Source organism: Zootoca vivipara, chromosome 3 (genome assembly GCF_965207765.1).
Source record: "Zootoca vivipara chromosome 3, rZooViv2.hap1.1, whole genome shotgun sequence".
Lineage (NCBI taxonomy): Eukaryota > Metazoa > Chordata > Lepidosauria > Squamata > Lacertidae > Zootoca > Zootoca vivipara.
Genome location: NC_142586.1, coordinates 74646027 through 74664895, shown reverse-complemented (window position 1 = coordinate 74664895; position 18869 = coordinate 74646027). Strand labels below are relative to the sequence as shown.

At 41.7% G+C, this 18869-nt stretch overlaps 1 protein-coding gene across 1 annotated transcript in view; it reads left to right on the top strand.

Moving 5' to 3' along the window:
* Positions 1 to 2034: 2034 nt before the first annotated feature.
* HEATR1 (HEAT repeat containing 1) overlaps positions 2035 to 18869 on the top strand; it is a 39039-nt gene continuing 22204 nt past the window's right edge. The window contains exons 1-17 of the mRNA XM_035108386.3: positions 2035 to 2142; positions 4144 to 4294; positions 5458 to 5674; positions 5996 to 6137; positions 7892 to 7993; positions 8579 to 8719; positions 9672 to 9883; positions 10639 to 10772; positions 11203 to 11311; positions 11713 to 11823; positions 12754 to 12871; positions 13167 to 13274; positions 14532 to 14627; positions 15136 to 15230; positions 15931 to 16142; positions 16650 to 16771; positions 17885 to 18085. Of these exons, the coding sequence (XP_034964277.3) occupies positions 4153 to 4294; positions 5458 to 5674; positions 5996 to 6137; positions 7892 to 7993; positions 8579 to 8719; positions 9672 to 9883; positions 10639 to 10772; positions 11203 to 11311; positions 11713 to 11823; positions 12754 to 12871; positions 13167 to 13274; positions 14532 to 14627; positions 15136 to 15230; positions 15931 to 16142; positions 16650 to 16771; positions 17885 to 18085 (2262 nt within the window). The 5' untranslated portion in view covers positions 2035 to 2142; positions 4144 to 4152. The remainder of the gene's footprint in view (positions 2143 to 4143; positions 4295 to 5457; positions 5675 to 5995; positions 6138 to 7891; positions 7994 to 8578; positions 8720 to 9671; positions 9884 to 10638; positions 10773 to 11202; positions 11312 to 11712; positions 11824 to 12753; positions 12872 to 13166; positions 13275 to 14531; positions 14628 to 15135; positions 15231 to 15930; positions 16143 to 16649; positions 16772 to 17884; positions 18086 to 18869) is intronic.

The window sequence follows — 18869 nt, the reverse complement described above, 5'->3', positions numbered from 1 at the left end:
AGAATTTCTTCACTGAACAATGAAAATGTGTCACCTCTGTCTCTTAAATTTACAAGCCATGCATTTTCACAGTAAATTACATTTAAAATGATCAGGTGGCAGCCTTGTTCTATTCAGAAAAAGATGCAAAATAATATAGATGTGTTGTTAGGAAGAGTGTTGATATGCTGTGTTGCTGGTGTCACAGCATGCAAAATGATTTATGGGGTAATCCCAAAGTTAAAACAAGTAGGAGACACAGTGTGAATTACCCTCTAAATCATCACAGCAATACAAGCCAACATCTGTGCCTGGGGATTCAATGATCCTCATCCTTCCTGTGAAATATGGCACATAAGTTTAATTTGTTTTTTAATAATGCCTCCTTCCTTGAAGTACTGTGCAAACATAGGATCCAATCCTTCCCTATGTGGGTTGAGTGAATGAGATGGAAGGATCTCCGTAAGGTGTAAAGAGCCCTCTTTCCTCTTCTCCCCCTTGTTATAAGAATTTTGAGGTCATATATATATATATAATAATTGTTCATAAAACATGTACATGAATGTACAGAAACATGTCTGAAGCAGCACAGGAAAACAGGCCTGACTGACACCATTTTGACTCTCTCTGACCAGGTGTTCCTCTGCAAGGAAGAAGTGGGGTGGGGGGAACCTTCTCATTGTCTCAGGAATTAAAGTGATAATCCCTGGCATCCTGATACCTGACTGCCAGACAAAAGGGTGTGATTAACTTGGCTGGGAAACAGGGAAATGTAAATATCTCTCAATTTTGTTGATTAGGTTTTGGGGGCAGGGGGCAGGGTCCAGGATGCTCAGATTACTGCCACCAGACCTCCCCTTTCATGATGTACCTATGATGAATCTAGGGAGAGGGGTCTTGGGCTACACCCCTTCTGTGACATATGGATGATGCTTCTGGGGGGTGGGCTGAAACCAATTTCAAATCTCTTTTTAAGGACAAGACATCTTTGTTTGGGGTTCCTTCCTTGTTCTCCTGTGTGAGAGGAAGGACCCTGTTGCAACAGCAAAAATAAAAGTGCCTTGCTTCGCACGTCCTGGTTTGGTCTCTGTTATTTGGTGGGCAGGAGACGCTTAAACTTTGTCTGCTTGCCAGGATACCTGGACTCTTCCTGGGTCGAGGATCCACTTAATTCTAGGGCCGTGTAGCTCTGCAAAATTTTTACAACACCCTGTTCAAGCATGCATGAGTTCACACACTGTTTTGGGGAATGGGGGGCATCTGATTCCCATATCCATCTCCCCTGATTCCACTTGGTCGGGGAGCACAGGCCGAGGGCGAGAGACTGGATGTGGAAGCAAGAAGTGTGCACAGGTCTGCCATTTTCTACAACTGCCTAATGCAGTGACCTGCATGTGTGCTCATGAGAGGGAGGGGAGCAAGTATGGTAGCTGTTATGGGGATCTCTCTGTGTGCCTGGAGAAAACCAAATCTCTGCAGTTTTCCCGTTTCTTTGAGTTTAATCTGGCAATCCTATGGGTTTTTACTAAACTATGTCCTACAGTTTAGTGGAGCTTATTCCCTAGTTCGGGGATGGCTAGTGTCGTCTGAAACTAGACCCCTGTTCCCGGGCCTAATCCGGCTCCTCAAGTGGTTTTTTCCCTCCCTTCCTAAAAAAACAAACCCCACCCCTTTTTGGCAGCAAAAAGAATAAAAAGCACGGAGGTGGGTTGAGCCCAGCAACTCTGATAGGTTTTACCAACTGAAGCAAACGAGGTGTTTCAACAAAAAAAACACTCACACACACACACAAAAGTCCCTCTGCCAAATGATATACCAATGTTGTCTTTCAGATTTCACGTTAACTATGGATAATAAATAAATAAACAGCCGGAGTCCCCAAACTAAGCTGAATTCATTGCGCATCCCCTCGTTTAATTCCTCCCTTCTCAGCAGCGTCAGTCGGCCACTTGGCAGCCGGAGGCCTCGCGGGGGCAGCAGAGAGCAAAGACCGGATGGAAAGGAGAGACGCCGGCTCCGTTACCCTTGCCACTACCCTCTAACGACGGAAGCGGAAGCACGCGTCCCCGCTCTCGCTTCCGGGTCATAGGTGAAACACCTGGTGGACCTTCCCACGTGGAGGAAAAAGAAAAAGAAACAGCGTGGGAACCGGCAGCGTCCCAGGTTAGTCCTTTCCGCTCGAGATGTCGCCTTCTCTCAGCGCGAAGCTCTGTCGGAACAGGCGGCGGCTTCAGATAGCGTGAAGCGTTGAGCTTCTTTCTTCCCGGGTCTCGCATTGCCTTTCGAGGCTCACCTTCTCGTGCAGCACTGCAACATTTGATCAGTTGCTGAAGAGTTACTACAGAGTCTGGATTCATTGTATTAACTGCAGACCCACTTTCGTTATTTACTATGGGATATTTGTCATTCATTTGCATTTTGCTGTGCTCTTAGTATCTGCCATTTTTCACGGCCAGTTTTTCCTTTGCAGACAGTCTATCTTTCTCAAGAGCTTTCAAGAAGGTTCTTTCCCAAGCCCCAACGCTGGCTTCTTAGCATAGGAAGTTGGGGTTGGGGAGAAGGTTGCAATACATATGGACAGAGAGTGTGTCCTTTTAATGGTTATAGGTCATGTAAGGGAATGGGTGGCGCTGTGGTCTAAACCACTGAGCCTCTTGGGCTTGCTGATCAGAAGGTTGGTGGTTCAAATCCCCGTGACGGGGTGAGCTCCCATTGCTCTGTCCCAGCTCCTGCCAACCTAGCAGTTCAAAAGCACCCCAGTGCAAGTTGATAAATAGGTACTGCTGCGGCGGGAAGGTAAATGGCGTTTCTGTGCAATCTGGTTTCCGTCATGGTGTTCCGTTGCACCAGAAGCAGTTTAGTCATGCTAGCCGCATGACCTGGAAAGCTGTCTGTGGACAAATGCCAGCTCCCTCAGCCTGAAAGCAAGATGAGCGCTGCAACCCCATAGTCTCCTTTGATTGGACTTAACTGTCCAGGGGTCCTTTACCTTATAGGTCATGTACAGAGCTTAGCCCACGGTTGTAGGTCTGGAAAGGTGTGCACACTGCAGACTATGGTGGAAAGTATAGCCTGGTTCTGTGCTTGTTTAACTTGAATTAAGAGCTGAATTAAAGTTCAGGAAGGTGGTGTTCAATAGGACTTGATTCCATGTAAGTGTGGGATGAGGAGGTTCACACAAACAATTCGTGTGTGATGTTTCCTCGCTCAGGGAGGAAGCTAGACTTGTAAGCTGTTCCCATTTTAAAGTATTGTACAGTAATTATGTTCCTCTATGGCATTTCCCCTGTGATGACAATCTCATGTGCGTATGACCAATGAACATGTATGTATGAGTTCATACTTAGTGGCAATGTGCATGGAAATAAGGATATAGAATCTCTTGTTGGGAGGCCTTGTGCCATCAGCTGTAGCCAGCATGGCTGATGATCAGGGATGATGGACACTGTAGTCCAAGAAACATCAGAAGGGCCACAGTTTCCATGTACCTGGTTTAGCTAACCTAATCTCAGTAATATTTGCAATAATGCCTAGCAGTTCGAAAGCATGGCAACTGCAAGTAGATAAATAGGTACCGCTCCGACGAAAGGTAAACGGCGTTTCTGTGCGCTGCTCTGGCTTGCCAGAAGCAGCTTAGTCATTTGGCCACATGACCTGGAAGCTGTACGCCGGCTCCCTTGGCCAATAAAGCGAGATGAGCACCACAACCCCAGAGTCGTCTGCAACTGGACCTAATGGTCAGGGTTACCTTTACCTTTACCTTTAAGTTGGAAGTGCCTTTATTACAAATATGGAAATAGGGTGAGGTGACTGAAATGGAGAGTTAGTGTCTTGCTGAAACCACCCAGTGAGTTAATGACTGAGCCAAGGTTTGAATATTTTGACAACTTCAATTCATGACAGGTGTTCTTAACTCCTATGCTGCTTCACTGTTGTTGTTGTTGATGATGATGATGTTGTTGTTGTTTTGCAGGCTCCTATGCCCTTCTGTAGCTAGCTATTAATGTAGATTTCATGGTGGCTTTTAGCATCAGCCAAAATTGGTGCAACCTACTTATGATTTTGCTATTAGCAAATTGGTACAAAACTTGAGATTCTTTTGATAGATTTTGGTTTATCTAATACTTCCTATATCTGTTAAAAACTCTTATTTCCTCCCCACAGGATTAAAAAATGACATCCCTTGCTCACCAGCTGAAGCGCCTTGCGCTCCCTCAGAATGACGCCAGCCTATTGTCTCGAAGTGAAGTAGCATCACTACTGTTTGATTGTAAGGAAGCTGCCAATATTGACAGGGAGACATTTTTTGCAATAGGTAAGTGAGGGGCCTAAGATCACAGACTTTTATGATGCCTGAGGGGTCAATAAATTCGGCTGGCCTATGCAACCAGCCACAATTTGTGGTTACTGCTAACTGTCTTCACTTGCGGAGGAAAAAGATACTGTCTCTCATGCTGGCTTAAGTTTTGGAGTTATCAGAAACAGGGGTCAGGCATCATTTCTCCAAAAAAGAGCATGAAATCAGAAATGCACCTTTCAGTTTGGACTCTGTGAAAGACCACATGTCTGCTCAGCACAGAATATGTTTGCCACTTGTGAATGCATTTGTGGACTCTGAACAAGGTTAATTGCCAATTTACCATAAAGGGTCATCTGTTTTCTGCTGCTCCAGATGAAGTAAGATTGTTTTGGTGAATTTCATATTCTGCTCAGGATTATAAGCAGGAATTTCTTTACCTTTAACCTTGGCTGATAATTCATAAACATTTGATATATGTGTAGAAAGGGGGAATTCTCCTAGCTGTTTCTTGTTCAAAAGTATGTTGCCTGAGAGAAATAAAACCTTGCAATTGTGAGAAGAAAATAAATAAACATTATTTTGATAGCTGTTTAATTCAGGTTGTATGTTTAATAACAAATTGGGGCATTCTGTATTACACTCCTGTTATATCTGACACAATAGTGAAAGCCCATCCCCAGCACCCCACTCCACCCCATATAAGCAACAGCCTTAAGTCGTTGCTACTTGCAGCCAATATGGTTACCCATTTTTGCACTGTGTAAGGAGAAACCTACAAGAAACTTGTGTTGCATAAATATTGTGAGAGATTGCAATTTAGTTGGTTCTGGGATGATTAAAAGAACAATGTCTTGTAGTATAAAACAAACTCGCTTATAAAGAAGAATGTATATATAATAAATACAATTGTGTTGTTTGTACCTTGAGCCTGTACAGATATCAGTAAATTGCTCCAGACTGAATGGCTCTACAGTGCATCTGTGTGGAGAAAGTAACACCTGGTTTATGATTCTGGCCAATGTGAATTGACAGCTGTATGTGTGCATTTGCCGGATCAAACATTATTTGCCCCATGTGGCTTCATTGCCAGGGATCCTCTGCATAGAATGATTTGTCACTGACTGACAGGCTCATAAAAACTGTGTGAAGTACTGAAAGTATTCCAATATCTTTCCTAGGGTGCACTGGGCTAGATGAGCTGATGGGGATTGATCCTTCCTTTGAGATTTTTCAGCCAACACTTTTCAGTCAAAAGTCCAAAGGTTTGGAACGGAGTGTCCAAACAAAAGCAGTAAACCAGCAGCTGGATGAAAATATTTCATTGTTCCTGATTCACTTGTCTCCTTACTTCATGCTCAAACCAGCACAGAAGTGCCTGGAGTGGCTGATTCACAGGTAATCCATTCATGCACCTCTAAACCTTGTTTATAGTAAACTGCCCACATATTTGGGACAGTTACAATAAGCATTGTCCCAAGATGGCAACATTCCAGGGCAATTCAGGGAACTTATAGCATTAGTCAAGATGTGTAATCAACTTTCACTTTATATTGTGTGAGGCTGGATCTTGTGGTCTGCAGTTTGCAAATCAGTCTCAAATACTGCCCCATGCTAGATGGGCAATACTGTGATCGGTTGGAGCTATTGTGAAGTAAATGTATTTGACAAAAAAACTCCTATGTCTAATCATGTGGTTGTGTTATGTCTGTTTGTTAGGTTTCATATCCATCTGTACAACCAGGACAGTTTGATTGGCTGTGTATTGCCCTATCATGAGACAAAGTTGTTTGTGCGAGTTATCCAGCTTCTGAAAATTAGTGACCCAACTCAAAGGTGGCATTGGCTGTATCCGATTCAGGTGAAGTAGCAAAAGATGAATATATGTGGTTGTATTTCTAATACTGTTACAGTGGAACCTCTACTCATGACCACAATCCGTTCTGGAGGCCTGTCCTTATGGCGAAGGGGGGGCACCGTTGTGCGCAGGCACGGGCGGTGATTGCCCGCTTCTGCGCAGGCGCGAAAGCGGCAAACCCGCCGGTTACTTCCGGGTTTGCCGTGGTCGCAACTTGGAACGTCCACTAGTGGAGGCAGTTGTAAGTAGAAGTTCTACTGTATTATCCCTGGTTGTCTGCAGCATAATCTCATCAGTGGTTTTGACACTTTGAACTTCATGTGTATCTGCCTTCTTTGCATGTTGGCTGTAGGCTTGGTCAGAGTCAGCTTACTAAATTGAATGTCTTGCTTTTTTGGCCCCATAATTACAGTTCCCTTTCAACTATGTTCATTTTTCTCTGTATGCCAGGGACTGGGAAGCTGTGGCCCTTCAGATATTATTGGACTCCAAATCCCATCAAGCCTAGTCAGCATGGGCAATGGATGAAATATGACATCTGATGTCCCAGCCAGCATGTTTGGTGGTGTGGGATTATGGGAGTTGTAGTCCTACAACACCCCTAGTGCCACAGATTCCCTGTCTCTGCTGTATACTTTCACTGCTTTTTAAGTTTTGCTTTTTCCATATTGTTGACTATACCTTTCAAGACATTAAACAGAATAAACCAGGATTTTTATTATGCCTGTTCAGTCTTCCACTGATTTACTTATTTGTCACTAGCAACACAATTTCATGTATGTCTACTGGGAAGTGTAGGCTGCAGTCTTGTACAAAATTACTTGAAAATAATTCCAATTGAATTGCATGGAGAAACATCATATTAATTTATAATATATTTCCTCATCTTTCCTCCAATGAGCACAGAACAGCTTACATAATCACTCACCTTCCCCCCCCCAATTAATTTTCACAACGAACTTTTGTGGTAGTTTAGCATGAAAGCGATTGGTCCAGCAACACTGCCAGGAGTTCCTTGATGCATAGCTGCCCAGAGTGGCTGAGGCAATCCAGTCAAATGAGTGGCATATAAATAATAAAATTATTATTGTTATAGGTTTAGCCACATGGCTGCACACATATAACTACAGTGGTACCTCGGTTTATGAACACAATTGGTTCCAGAAGTCTGTTCATAAACTGAAGCGTTCATAAACTGAAGTGAACTTTCCCATTGAAAGTAATGGAAAGTGGATTAATCTGTTCCAGGCGGTCCACGGAGTACTTAAACTGAAGCGTTCATAAACTGAAGCGAACTTTCCCATTGAAAGTAATGGAAAGTGGATTAATCCGTTCCAGACGGGTCCGCAGAGTACTCAACCTGAAGCGTACTTAACCCGAAGTATGGGTGTAATTGGTTCCGGAAGTCTGTTCATAAACTGAAGCGTTCATAAACTGAAGCGAACTTTCCCATTGAAAGTAATGGAAAGTGAATTAATCCGTTCCAGATGGGTCTGCGGCGTTCATAAACCGAAAATTCGTAAACCTAGGTGTTCATAAACCGAGGTTCCACTGTAGTGGCGTGTTCGCAAATACCATGGGAATCAGTGGTACATAGATTGATGTAACTAGATACAGGATTATTCTCTATGATGTAGAGTGCCTTGAATTTATTATAATGAGAACTACTTGTTGTTTTCTATATTTTCTCTCTGAATTTTAATTAAATCGTTTTTTGTCTTTCTCTTCTGATCCTTTCTTTTTTGCCTCAATTGCAGAAACCAGGAGTCCCTCTTGCAAGGGGAACTTTGATCACACACTGCTACAAAGACCTGGGTTTCATGGATTTCATATGTAGTCTAGTGACAAAATCTTTAAAGGTTGGTGTGCTGTTCCAGGGCAGTGTCAATTTGATGTTCTCCACATCTGTTTAAATACCACTTCAGTGAAACACTGAAAGGAAAGAGAAATTGTTTAGAAATGCTAAGTAGCAGTTATTGTGTGGCGGCCCACTTATGCTGGGCAGACCTGAACAATGGCTTCGATTACTAAATATCACACTATAAAATTATTGGATCCATTTAGCTGATCTTTCATGATTGATTGATTTATTTTTCTTCTAATGAAGGATATTTCCCTGGCAACTGTGTTATTTTAAATAGGAATTTAGCATTCCTCAATAGGAAATAACTATTATCTTGTTAGGCAATTTGAATTTCCTGGGGTCCATTTGCATGCTTACCAACTGGGGATCCGGTACATGTGCTTGAGGGTGGTGAGCTTCTCTCTGTTTGGAAGGAATCCCAGGGGTCATCTAGTCCACCCCCTGCAATGCTGGAATGTCGGCTAAAACATGTGTGGCTTGTACAGGATCTCTGTCTGGTACACGGTATGGAAAGCAAATGATGCCGTTTTTGCCTTTGTTTTATCATTATCCTTAATACACATCTCACTTCTCTCTCTAGGCCTTTTCACTTTATCCAGGGAACTTAACACAACTGAGAGTCCTGTTTACTTTTTATGCCTCTACAATTGTGTCTGCTCTTGGGGCTGCAGCAAGTATAACAGACTCTCTAGTTTCCAAGCTGCTTCCTTATATCCAAAAGGTACAGTTTTCCTGAAGTGATTACTTTTGCTCTTTCAATTTGCAGTTGTTAGTTTGTGGGAATGTATTTTGCAGTAGATAAACAGAGATTTCCTTTTTTTTAACTAGCCGCATGTTGAATGTTGGCTTTGAAGCGAAAGCCTGTTGATGTCATGGTTTCCAGATGCACCAGCATTTTATGAAAATGATACTTAATGATTCTCTGTCTCTCACATTCTCTCAGCTATTACTTTTTCCATCTGTATTTCAATTGTACAGTATTATATATTGGGGTGGGTGTGTTGTTATCACATGAGAGCACAAGGCTGTTTATAATCCTCATCCCTGGTGTTTCCAGGTCACAAATGGGACTTCAGTGTTGTAGCCACTGGTAGTGAGAAATTTTACTGTATTTATTGGCAATAGCCCAGTTCTGGGATTGCTTTTCAGAAGCAGGAGCTGCCTTGTTTGAGAAGTGGATATTATTTAATTTATGGAGTAAGGGACGCGGGTGGCGCTGTGGGTTAAACCACAGAGCCTAGGGCTTGCCGATCAGAAGGTCGGCGGTTCAAATCCCCGCGACGGGGTGAGCTCCCATTGCTCGGTCCCAGCTCCTGCCAACCTAGCAGTTCGAAAGCACATCAAAGTGCAAGTAGATAAATAGGTACCGCTCTGGCGGGAAGGTAAACAGCATTTCCGTGCACTGCTCTGCTTCACCAGAAGCGATTTAGTCATGCTGGCCACATGACCTGGAATCTGTACGCCGGCTCCCTCGGCCAATAACGCGAGATGAGCGCCGCAGCCCCAGTCGGTCACGACTGGACCTAATGGTCAGGGGTCCCTTTACCTTAAGGCATTAAAGTTTTTGTAGACGTGAGTTTTCCAAAATACTCTGTTAAATACTCCTCCCAAAGACCTGCGCTGTTTCTCTGTCAAATTGTCAAAAATATTTTGGATTGCTTTTCTCACCCTAGGGTTTGAAGTCAACCTTGGTGGATTACAGAGCAGCAACCTACATGATCATAAGCCAGTTGGCTGTGAAGATGACAATGGAAGTGTCTCTGGTTCGTTCCTTGGCGTTGAAAATCAGCAAGACTTTGACCAAAACGCCCTCCCTTATCAAAGAGGGTTTAGGGTGCCTCATCATCCTGCTACAGAGTCAGAAGGAGGAAGGGCTTGGGAAAAAGTAAGTTGAGCTCTCTGTTTCCAGGAGGCTCCAACATACAAGATCAAGTAGTTAAGAGGAGTGGCTAGAATAGCATTGCCCAGCTGGTAAGCAAAGTTGTAAGAATTGGCAAAAGCAGGACAGTAAAATGGGACTACCTACCAGCAAGCGGCCAGGATGCTTGCATGCTGTTGCCCGGCAGGGGTCAGCAAACTTTTTCCGCAGGGGGCCAGTCCACTGTCCCTCAGACCTTGTGGGGGGCCAGACTATATTTTGAAAAGAAATATGAATGAATTCATATGCCCCACAAATAACCCAGAGATGCATTTTAAATCAAAGGACACATTCTACTCATGTAAAAACACCAGGCAGGTCCCACAAATAACCCAGAGATGCATTTTAAATGCAAGAACACATTCTACTCATGTAAAAACATGCTGATTCCCGGACCGTCCGCGGGCCGGATTTAGAAGGTGATTGGGCCGCATCCGGCCCTCGGGCCTTAGTTTGGGGACCCTGCTGTTGCGTATCTCCCAGGATTTTGCAAAGAAGCGACAACTGCAAGCTGATTGGAGCAATCCAGTTTAAGTGAATGCTTCCTACCGTGTGCAGAAGAACAAGAGCAGCTAATTTCCTGGCTCTTCAAAGATAACCAGCTTCCCTGATTCCACAGCTTAGTCACCTTAATAACAGGTGGCTGACAGCTTAAACCTCTTCAAACTGTTAAGAGTGCACACATGTTTATGATTGCTTTTGGTCTTTTCTTTTTTGTGCAGGCCGTTTACCTATCTGTGTGATGTTCCCAATGTGATTGCCATCCTTCATGAAATTTCAGCAGCTCACGATGTCAGTCCAATTTTGCATTACCTCTTGCCACACCTAGTTCAATCAGTTGTTTATGGAAAGACAGGTATGTTAATGGATTCCTTGTGGTTGCTTTTGTAAATGAGATATAGGAGCTCAGGTGTTTGGTTTCCCCCTTAGAAGCATAATTATTTTGGGGTAAGCTAGCCTCGCAGTGATGGCCAAACTTGGCCCTCCAGCTGTTTTGGGACTACAATTCCCATCATCCTTGACCACTGATCCTGTTAGCTAGGGATGATGGGAGTTGTAGTCCCAAAACAGCTGGAGGGCCAAGTTTGGCCATCACTGCGAAACAGGATATTTCTTACAGGGACATGGAACCAACATAGGACAGAAAATATTACATTCTGCTGTACTGCAGAATTTTATTTGTGCTCCAGTACAGTTTAAGCATAGGGAACTTTTCAATATAAATGTACAGTATTTCTTTCTTTAAAAAATAGTTACAATGTATTTATACTTTTTCCCTTTTTCAGAAATGGAAGAGAAATCTGACTTGGTTGATTATGAAACCTCCATAAAACATCTAGAAGCTATAGTTACAAGTATACCTTTAGAAAAAGATTTGGATCGTTTATTGGCCTGGTAAGCTAGCCTCTCCTGTTGAGTGAGTTTATTTCTTGTCCTTGGTGATCTAGAGAGCATCAAGTAGATTTTGACTCATTTTCATCTTGCAATGTGACTTTCTAGAATATATCGGTTGCCTATTCTAGACACAAGCAGAGATCCATAACTTGGAAAATGAAAACATATTCATATTTTAAGTTCCATTGCATTTTTGTGAATAAAAATAACTATAGTGCATTCAGGACTGGCACTGAGAGAGAAAATTCCTTTGCATGTAGGCTTGCTATTAAAACGAAGAAGCTCACAAGGGAAATAAAATCTAATTACTAGCTTTTGAAATGAATTGAGAACTGTCAAAATGTAAATGACTTGTTATATTTCTGTAAGGTGATAATTTATTCATTTTCTTTCCGCTTCAGTAAATTTCTGGAAGGGTATATCTCGTATGGTGTAGAGAGTGACTCTGATCCGGGCAAAATGGCTGAGTTGAATAAGCAGCTGCTTCCTCTAATCAGACTTTTTGAAAGAAAGTAAGTGGAGAGAGATGTGTTGCCTGTTAAAATCAATATGTCTGTTGTCAGTAATCTGGGGTCACAGGGCAGTGAAGGTCAATGTGCGCCCCTCCAGATGTTCTTGGACTTTACAACTCCCATCATCCCTAGCCAGTGTGGCCAACCATCAGGGATGATTGGTCCAACATCTGGAGGGGGCACCAGACTGGTTGTTGCTATCATGGGGCATGGAAAGTATACATGAGCCTTGAGTTTGTAACCTAAATGTGTAGGTACTTTGCATTTTATGCCCTTGTGCACTCTCCCAAATGTTAGGGGGAGGTTCATTGCCCAAATCTCTCCTCAGCAGGAAGGCTTTAGCTACCCTGTGCATAATGCTTCAAGGTGGATGCAAAACAATGCTCCTTTGGGAGAGAATTTAAAAGCCTAGGTGCAGCCACTGAGTACGTTCTAGTGCTCTAATAGTATTAGGGACTTAATAGTTTGATAACAGATTAGTTTCTGATTTACAGTAAACATCTCTTTGGTGTTTTAGATGTATATAATTTATTGCCCTAAATTAAGTGTTTAATGCAGGATAATAGATTGTGTCCAATGCACTCATTCCATTAGCACAAGGATTTCCCCCCTACACGCATCCCACAGCATTCCCTAATTTGCTGTGGGTGACTGGGGAAATCCCTGGAGCAGAGGAGAGGGAGAGGTAGTTATGTTGGCAGCCAGAAGTCCTTACACTGAGGGATCAAGTTTGTTGAATACCGCCCGGTGTCTTTATAATAGCATGAAAATAATTTTTACCTTCCCTGAAACTCAAGAGAATAGACTGCCCTAAAATGCTCTCTGGAAAACATTGTCTTCTTCTTCTTCTTCTTCTTCTTCTTCTTCTTCTTCTTCTTCTTCTTCTTCTTCTTCTTCTTCTTCTTCTTCTTCTTCTTCTTCCTGTGGCAGATATTCTGCAACTCTAGATTTGGTACTGGAGGAATATCTGAAAGATGTTAGAAATCAGAAGGAACAGGATCTCTTCCACCAGTTTATTTCTCTTTCCATGAGTGGTGGTAAATATCAGGTAAGTCAAAGATCCTTGAGATTGCTTCTTTTTGAATGTGTTTCTGTACCAGCATTATAGTCAGCAAGTGTGGTAAAAAATTCTTTGTAAAATGACAGATGACTGCATTGTTACGGCATCTTATCAGTATTGATGAAATCAAGGCATTTTCAGAATTATTATGAATAATATATACGTTGCTAACACAGTAACCACTCAATCCTTTGTATGTCTACACAGAAGTAGATCCCATTGAGTTCAGTGGGTTTTGTTGTTAAGTGGGTACAGCTCAGGTCATCTTCATTTGTATCCCTAGTTTCTAGAAGATTCCGATACGTCTCTGCTGCTTAGCCTGAATCATCCGCAGCCAGCGGTCAGAGTTCTGGCTGTTCAGCATTTGAAAGAAATTGTTCAAGCATCAAAGGTTTGTTTGCCTTTTTGGTTTTTTGCCTTTTGTTGCACTTTTAAAAATTAGGATCTTAGATGATTTAGCAAGCACTGTGCAGGTGCAGCAGAAAAATGTACATTTACAGTAGCCAAAGGTAAATTCCCACTATTTATTTCTCATTGGCTCTTTCTTCATTTTATCTGTTAACAATAGGGGGCAGTCAAATCTCTGTTTCCTTCATGTCAGTAAAAAGGTGAAACTGGCTTAATTGGATCCAGAGTGTCCATTTCACAAACAAAAGGGCTCTATTCCTTCGCAGAAGGGGCTATGATGCAAGGGGAGCTTGAGGAAGGGTAATCTCATCCAACTCCCTGCAATGCAGGAATCTCCATGACAGATGGCCATCCGACCTCTGCTTAAAAGCCTCCAGTTCTGTGGGAGGCAATTTTCACTGATCTCTCCTTTCTCCTGTGCCACCTGTCCTACTGCTCCATCGGGTCCCCCAACCCCTGAAGCAAATCCTCATGGCGCTGCATTAGGAAGGAGGGGTCATTGACATTCATCCTACCTTCCTCTTCTGAGTGCAAGCCTGGATCCAACCCATCATTGTCAATGACAACTGGGAGGGGTGATTAGAACATAAGAAGCTGCTTTATGCTGCGTCAGACTATTGGTCCATCCACCTCAGTATTGTCTATGCTGACCAGAAACAGCGCTCCCAGGTTTCAGGCAGCAACTTCTGAAGACCTACCTGGAGATGCCTGGGATTGAACCTGAGACCCTCTGTATGCAAAGCAGATGCTCTACGACTGGGTTATAGCTCTTCCCCAATCAAATGTCTTCCTTCTTTTGCTATTGTTTTACAGCATGCAAGCTACTTCCTAATTTAGCCTCTGAACATCAGCAGTCAACTGTTCTCTCCTCACTCCTCTTGGGCCTAGTGATTTGGAGAGGGGCGGAGTTTCTGCTACCCTTTACTCTTTCCTATTATTGTGTGTTGAGCATGATATACAGTCAACACTGCAAGGCTGATCATGGGAATACAGAAAAGCCCTCGGCTAATTATAGTTTGTGATTATGTCGTTAGACACAGTCTGTTGCCATATGAATGCTACAACTGTGATTCTATAGGCCATCTGTCTTGCAGCTTACTGTCATAAGTAATGTGTAATTATCTAAATAATATTGTGTCTGCTTCTGAACTGGAATTGGCATTTTACTAAAAGTATTAGTCCACGTCTTTTGAATGTAATTGAATTGTATGATGATTTCTCGGCCTTCCTCTCTTTTCAGGAAGGCTTTGACGACTGCTTTATAGAAGAAGCAATTTTAGCACGACTTAAGGATGATAATCTAGATGTGATTATGTCATCTCTTGGTACATTGGAGGTAGGCCTTCATCTCTTCAAGGGCCCAGAAATTCTTTATTATCAGTTGTGATTGCCTGATTTACGATGGCATGCGTTTCTGGAAAAGCATTCTTTGTTAGGTATCGGCCATGCAGTAAGAGAAATATCATACTAAAGTATGTTTGATAGTTCTCCGTTTCATCACTTATTCTTAGGTTGCAATCCTATCACAATGCATTTGTTATGGCTTTGTTCACTTAGTTTTAGTGGAAACCAATGTTCTGTCTTGCCACTAAATTAACATGAAAATTCAAGAGATTTCCTTTTCTCTCCCTTGAAAGAGAGGAGTTTAATAGCAATTTTCACAGAGCAATCTAGAAATCCCTAGGTTTTTCTCTTCAAAAGCAGTTTCCCATGAATATAAAATGCACTTCTTGAAAATATTTTTTAGTAAACCTGAAATTTTGCTTTAGACCTATACAATTGCTTCTAGTTTTTGTCCATGCATATGTTGTTGTTGTTGTTTTATACTGGTTCCTTTTTCCTAGACCTGGTTGCTTAATTCAAAGACTTTTGATGAACAAATTGGCTTCAGTCTGTTGTGTCTTTTTGAAAGAGCTGACCTGTCAAAGGATGAAAAATGGTAAGTGTTCTTTTTTACAGTTCCCTTTTGGATTCTTTAAAGGCAACCTTTGCTAAAGGTCTCTTCATACGTTCTCAGAATTTTAGTTATTTTACGAATTTAATTTAATTTCTTGTCTGGAGATCAGGTTATACAATGCACTTTTCTGATTTAGTGGCATATTGTTACTTTATTCTGGAATCATTGTATCTTAAAGGAATATGAATTAAGTGGTTCCCATCCGACAGAGACTTCTGCTGGCATTTGCTGATTTCCCCCTTCCCTCTGCAGCATCTTCTGCAGCATCTGGAGGGAAACTCCAGAACAGTGTGGCAGGTGGCACTGGGGAATTGACAAATATCACCTCCCCCTTTCTTCCAATGGATTGAAGCCAAGGATTCAGTTACTCAAAAAGAGGCAGTGGCAGGATTCCTAGCAATAAACGAAGAGTTAAATATATAGCATCTTCCATATCTTCAAGCATATAATACAAGGAGCTGGGTTTTGTGTTTAAGAGCGTACCATTTCTCCAAACAATACAAAACTTGTGTTAATAAGTTCTGCTAGTAGATGCTCTTCAGCAATGCAGTCATCAGCTTCCATCATATTAAATAACATGCCAATATTAAAATATTTCAGGAAGGGGAACTGTGTTGCAAAACTTGATTTTGGAGATGTGATCTAAAAATACCCATTTTTATTCCTTCCATGTGTGTGCTAGGTGCAAGATCCTGAAGGCTGCAATATACCTTTTAATCAAAGAAGAGATTCTTAAAGAGAATAAAGAGCTCTTAAACCAATTAGTCCTAAAGGTGCTGCCATTTATAGTCATAACCAGCAGTGATTCTAACTCTGCCAAATGGAAAGTAGCACTTTGTGTAGCAGATTCTGGTCTTTGCTCCCTACATCCTTTGCTGAAAGGCTGGCCAGAAGGTAAGCCGTTAAAAATAAAAAGATGGGTTCCTAAAATAAGTGACACGGGTTTTTTGGTAGCATTATTTACAGTAAGATAACAAACTTACATTTTTCTTTTAAAAATGCCCGCAAAAATGTAGCTCAAAAAGAAGCAAGATGTTTTTGGTTTAGTTATTTTTTATTGTTCAAAAACATTTTATCAGCAAAAACTTAGGTTGTAGTCAAACGAAATTTACAATAGCATTTTCTGCACTCAGAGGAATATAATTTTTTATTTTTAAAGCGTGTGTGATACAAAGAAGAAAGGCTTTGGCAATGTGGAATAACTTCTTACAATAAAAAAGGCAGTTGATATGACTTTAGAAAAACATTAATGACATTGCATTTCTGAACATGAAGTGAAGAAGGCTATGCTGAAGGCAAAGGTTTTGCAGATTTTAGGCAGTCTCCCATTGTCTTTAAGCATACTGGTTTTGATGATGTGTGTGATGTATTAATGCTATTTTTTGCTTTTTGGTGAAACAGCTTTCAAAAAGGTGGTTAAAGTTTCTAAGTCAGAAGATGTGATAGGTGCATCTAATGCAAAACTGATCAGCCTCTTGTCAGAGAACCTAAATTCAGAGGATTCTTCCTTCACTTTACAAATGGTATGTGTGTAATTGACAATACAGTATTCTTTTAAATAAAAAGCTGTTATTTTAAGTTGTTTGACCAGTAGATTAAAAAGATCCTTGATTACAGGCATTATCACAATGAAGCAACTCATAGATCAGGAAGATGCAAACTGTAGTTCTTGAAACCCAGATTGAATGATGGGCACGGAATGCTTAACTTTGCACAATTTGCACTGCTTCACATTGAAAGAAATGTGCAGAACAAGCATATACGAAGCTTGAGCAAAATTATTGTCCCTGATATGGTCTGCTCTGACCAGCAGCAACACCCCATGGTCCCCCAGGCCATTTATTTATTTTTAAAAATTATACCACCTCCTATTTTAAAAGCTCTAAGCAGTTTCTATAAAAACCAAAGCAGCAAAAATCCAACAACGTTCAGTAACATTTCCTAAAAAATCAAAATGCCAGTTGTATCTCACAAATAAAATTGAGCAGTGTACAAAGACATGTTAAAAATTAAGAGTTACATTCCAAGGAAACTTGTGTAAACAGATACCTTTTTAAGAGGCTTTAAAGACTTATCACTGTTTGCCTCATGAATTACCCAAGAGAGAATGTTCTGGAGAGTGGTTACTAATGCCATGATATGAGCGATGGCCACCAACTTGGAGGACTTTAAAAGAGAATTAGACAAATTCATGGAAGGGGAAGGGTACTATGGCTGTGCTCTATGTCCGTAGTCAGAGACAGTAATGCTTCTGAACACCAGTAGCTGGGAACCTCAAGAGAGGAGAGTGCTTAGGTCCTGCTTGCAGATTTCCCCCTGTGAGAACAGGATGCTGGACCAGATGGGACACTGGCCTGATCCAACAGACTCTCTTCTTTATGCTCTTAAAATACCTTCCCATCCTTAGCTCATTTTATATGTTAAAACCAGGTTCTGTATATGGCATGTGGATAGGGGAAATATACAGAGAAGCCAAAATGCAGATTTTGGCCAACCTTCTTTCTAAAGAACTAATGTTACTCTATCTATCTATCTATCATCTATCTATCTATCTATCTATCTATCTATCTATCTATCTATCTATCTATCTATCTATCTATCTGAAAATTTTACCTGTGTTTTAATTCCCTTTCAAGGTGGAAGGTCTCATCAGTATTGCTGAGAAGGAGTCTCATTCAGGGCTACAGAAGATAACTGCTCACCTTATCAGCTCTGTTCTTGTCCAGTCCTGCCGCAGTAATTTGCAAGCAGAAGAGTGTCGTTTGCCACTGGCTTTGAAGGTCTTCTATCTTTTGAGGAGAAAAGTACAAATATTTGAAGACACTTACCATGCAGAGGTGAGGACTCCCGAGTTTGTAAGCTGGACTGAAAGAAAATGAGAATTAGGCAGCAAAAAGAAGGGATGTTTGTTCCGTGGTAGATACTTCTAAAATATGTTGCGTAGTAGTAGGCAGCTTCATTAAGACTTATCTGTATCACTTCAGCTTTCAATCAGAAGTATTTTTGCTTTCTTTGCAGTACAGCTCTAAACTGCACTGGTGTACGGTTGCGATGCTTGAAACTAAAACAACCAGGTTTTGGCAAGGTGCTCCTTGGGCAGTGAAAAGGAAGACCTAATCTTAGCAAAAAGGGGAAGGGGAAATTGTAGGCCAGAGGAGCATACTGAGGTCCTTTCCTGAAACTCAGATGTTGCATGCTCAGGGAGAGAAGCACACAGTGGAATTGGAACCAGGGTACCAGACAGGAATAGAAATGGATAAAGCAAATGGAAGGCATTGGTGAGCTTCACATGCTTTACATAAGGCCAGGTAAGGCAGTGACCAGTCATAGTGGGCCTGGGTGGAGCAAAGCATGGATCAAGTGAAGCTATTAGCACCCCAGGAAGCCTATGGTTTTTTCAGATGCAATCACTTGGGGACTAGTATTCCAACCCATCCCCTCCTTCACTAGGCATTGCCATCCCCAAACATGCAGTGTTAAGTTTTTAGGAGAATTAACTCAAGGTTTATCTTGAATAGCAACATTCTTTTGGGGCTTCTGAATTTAAAGACAGGTGTTTGTGGTACGCATTGCTCTTAAAAAAAAAGAAGAAGGCAGAGAGAGAACCGCTACATATAAAGA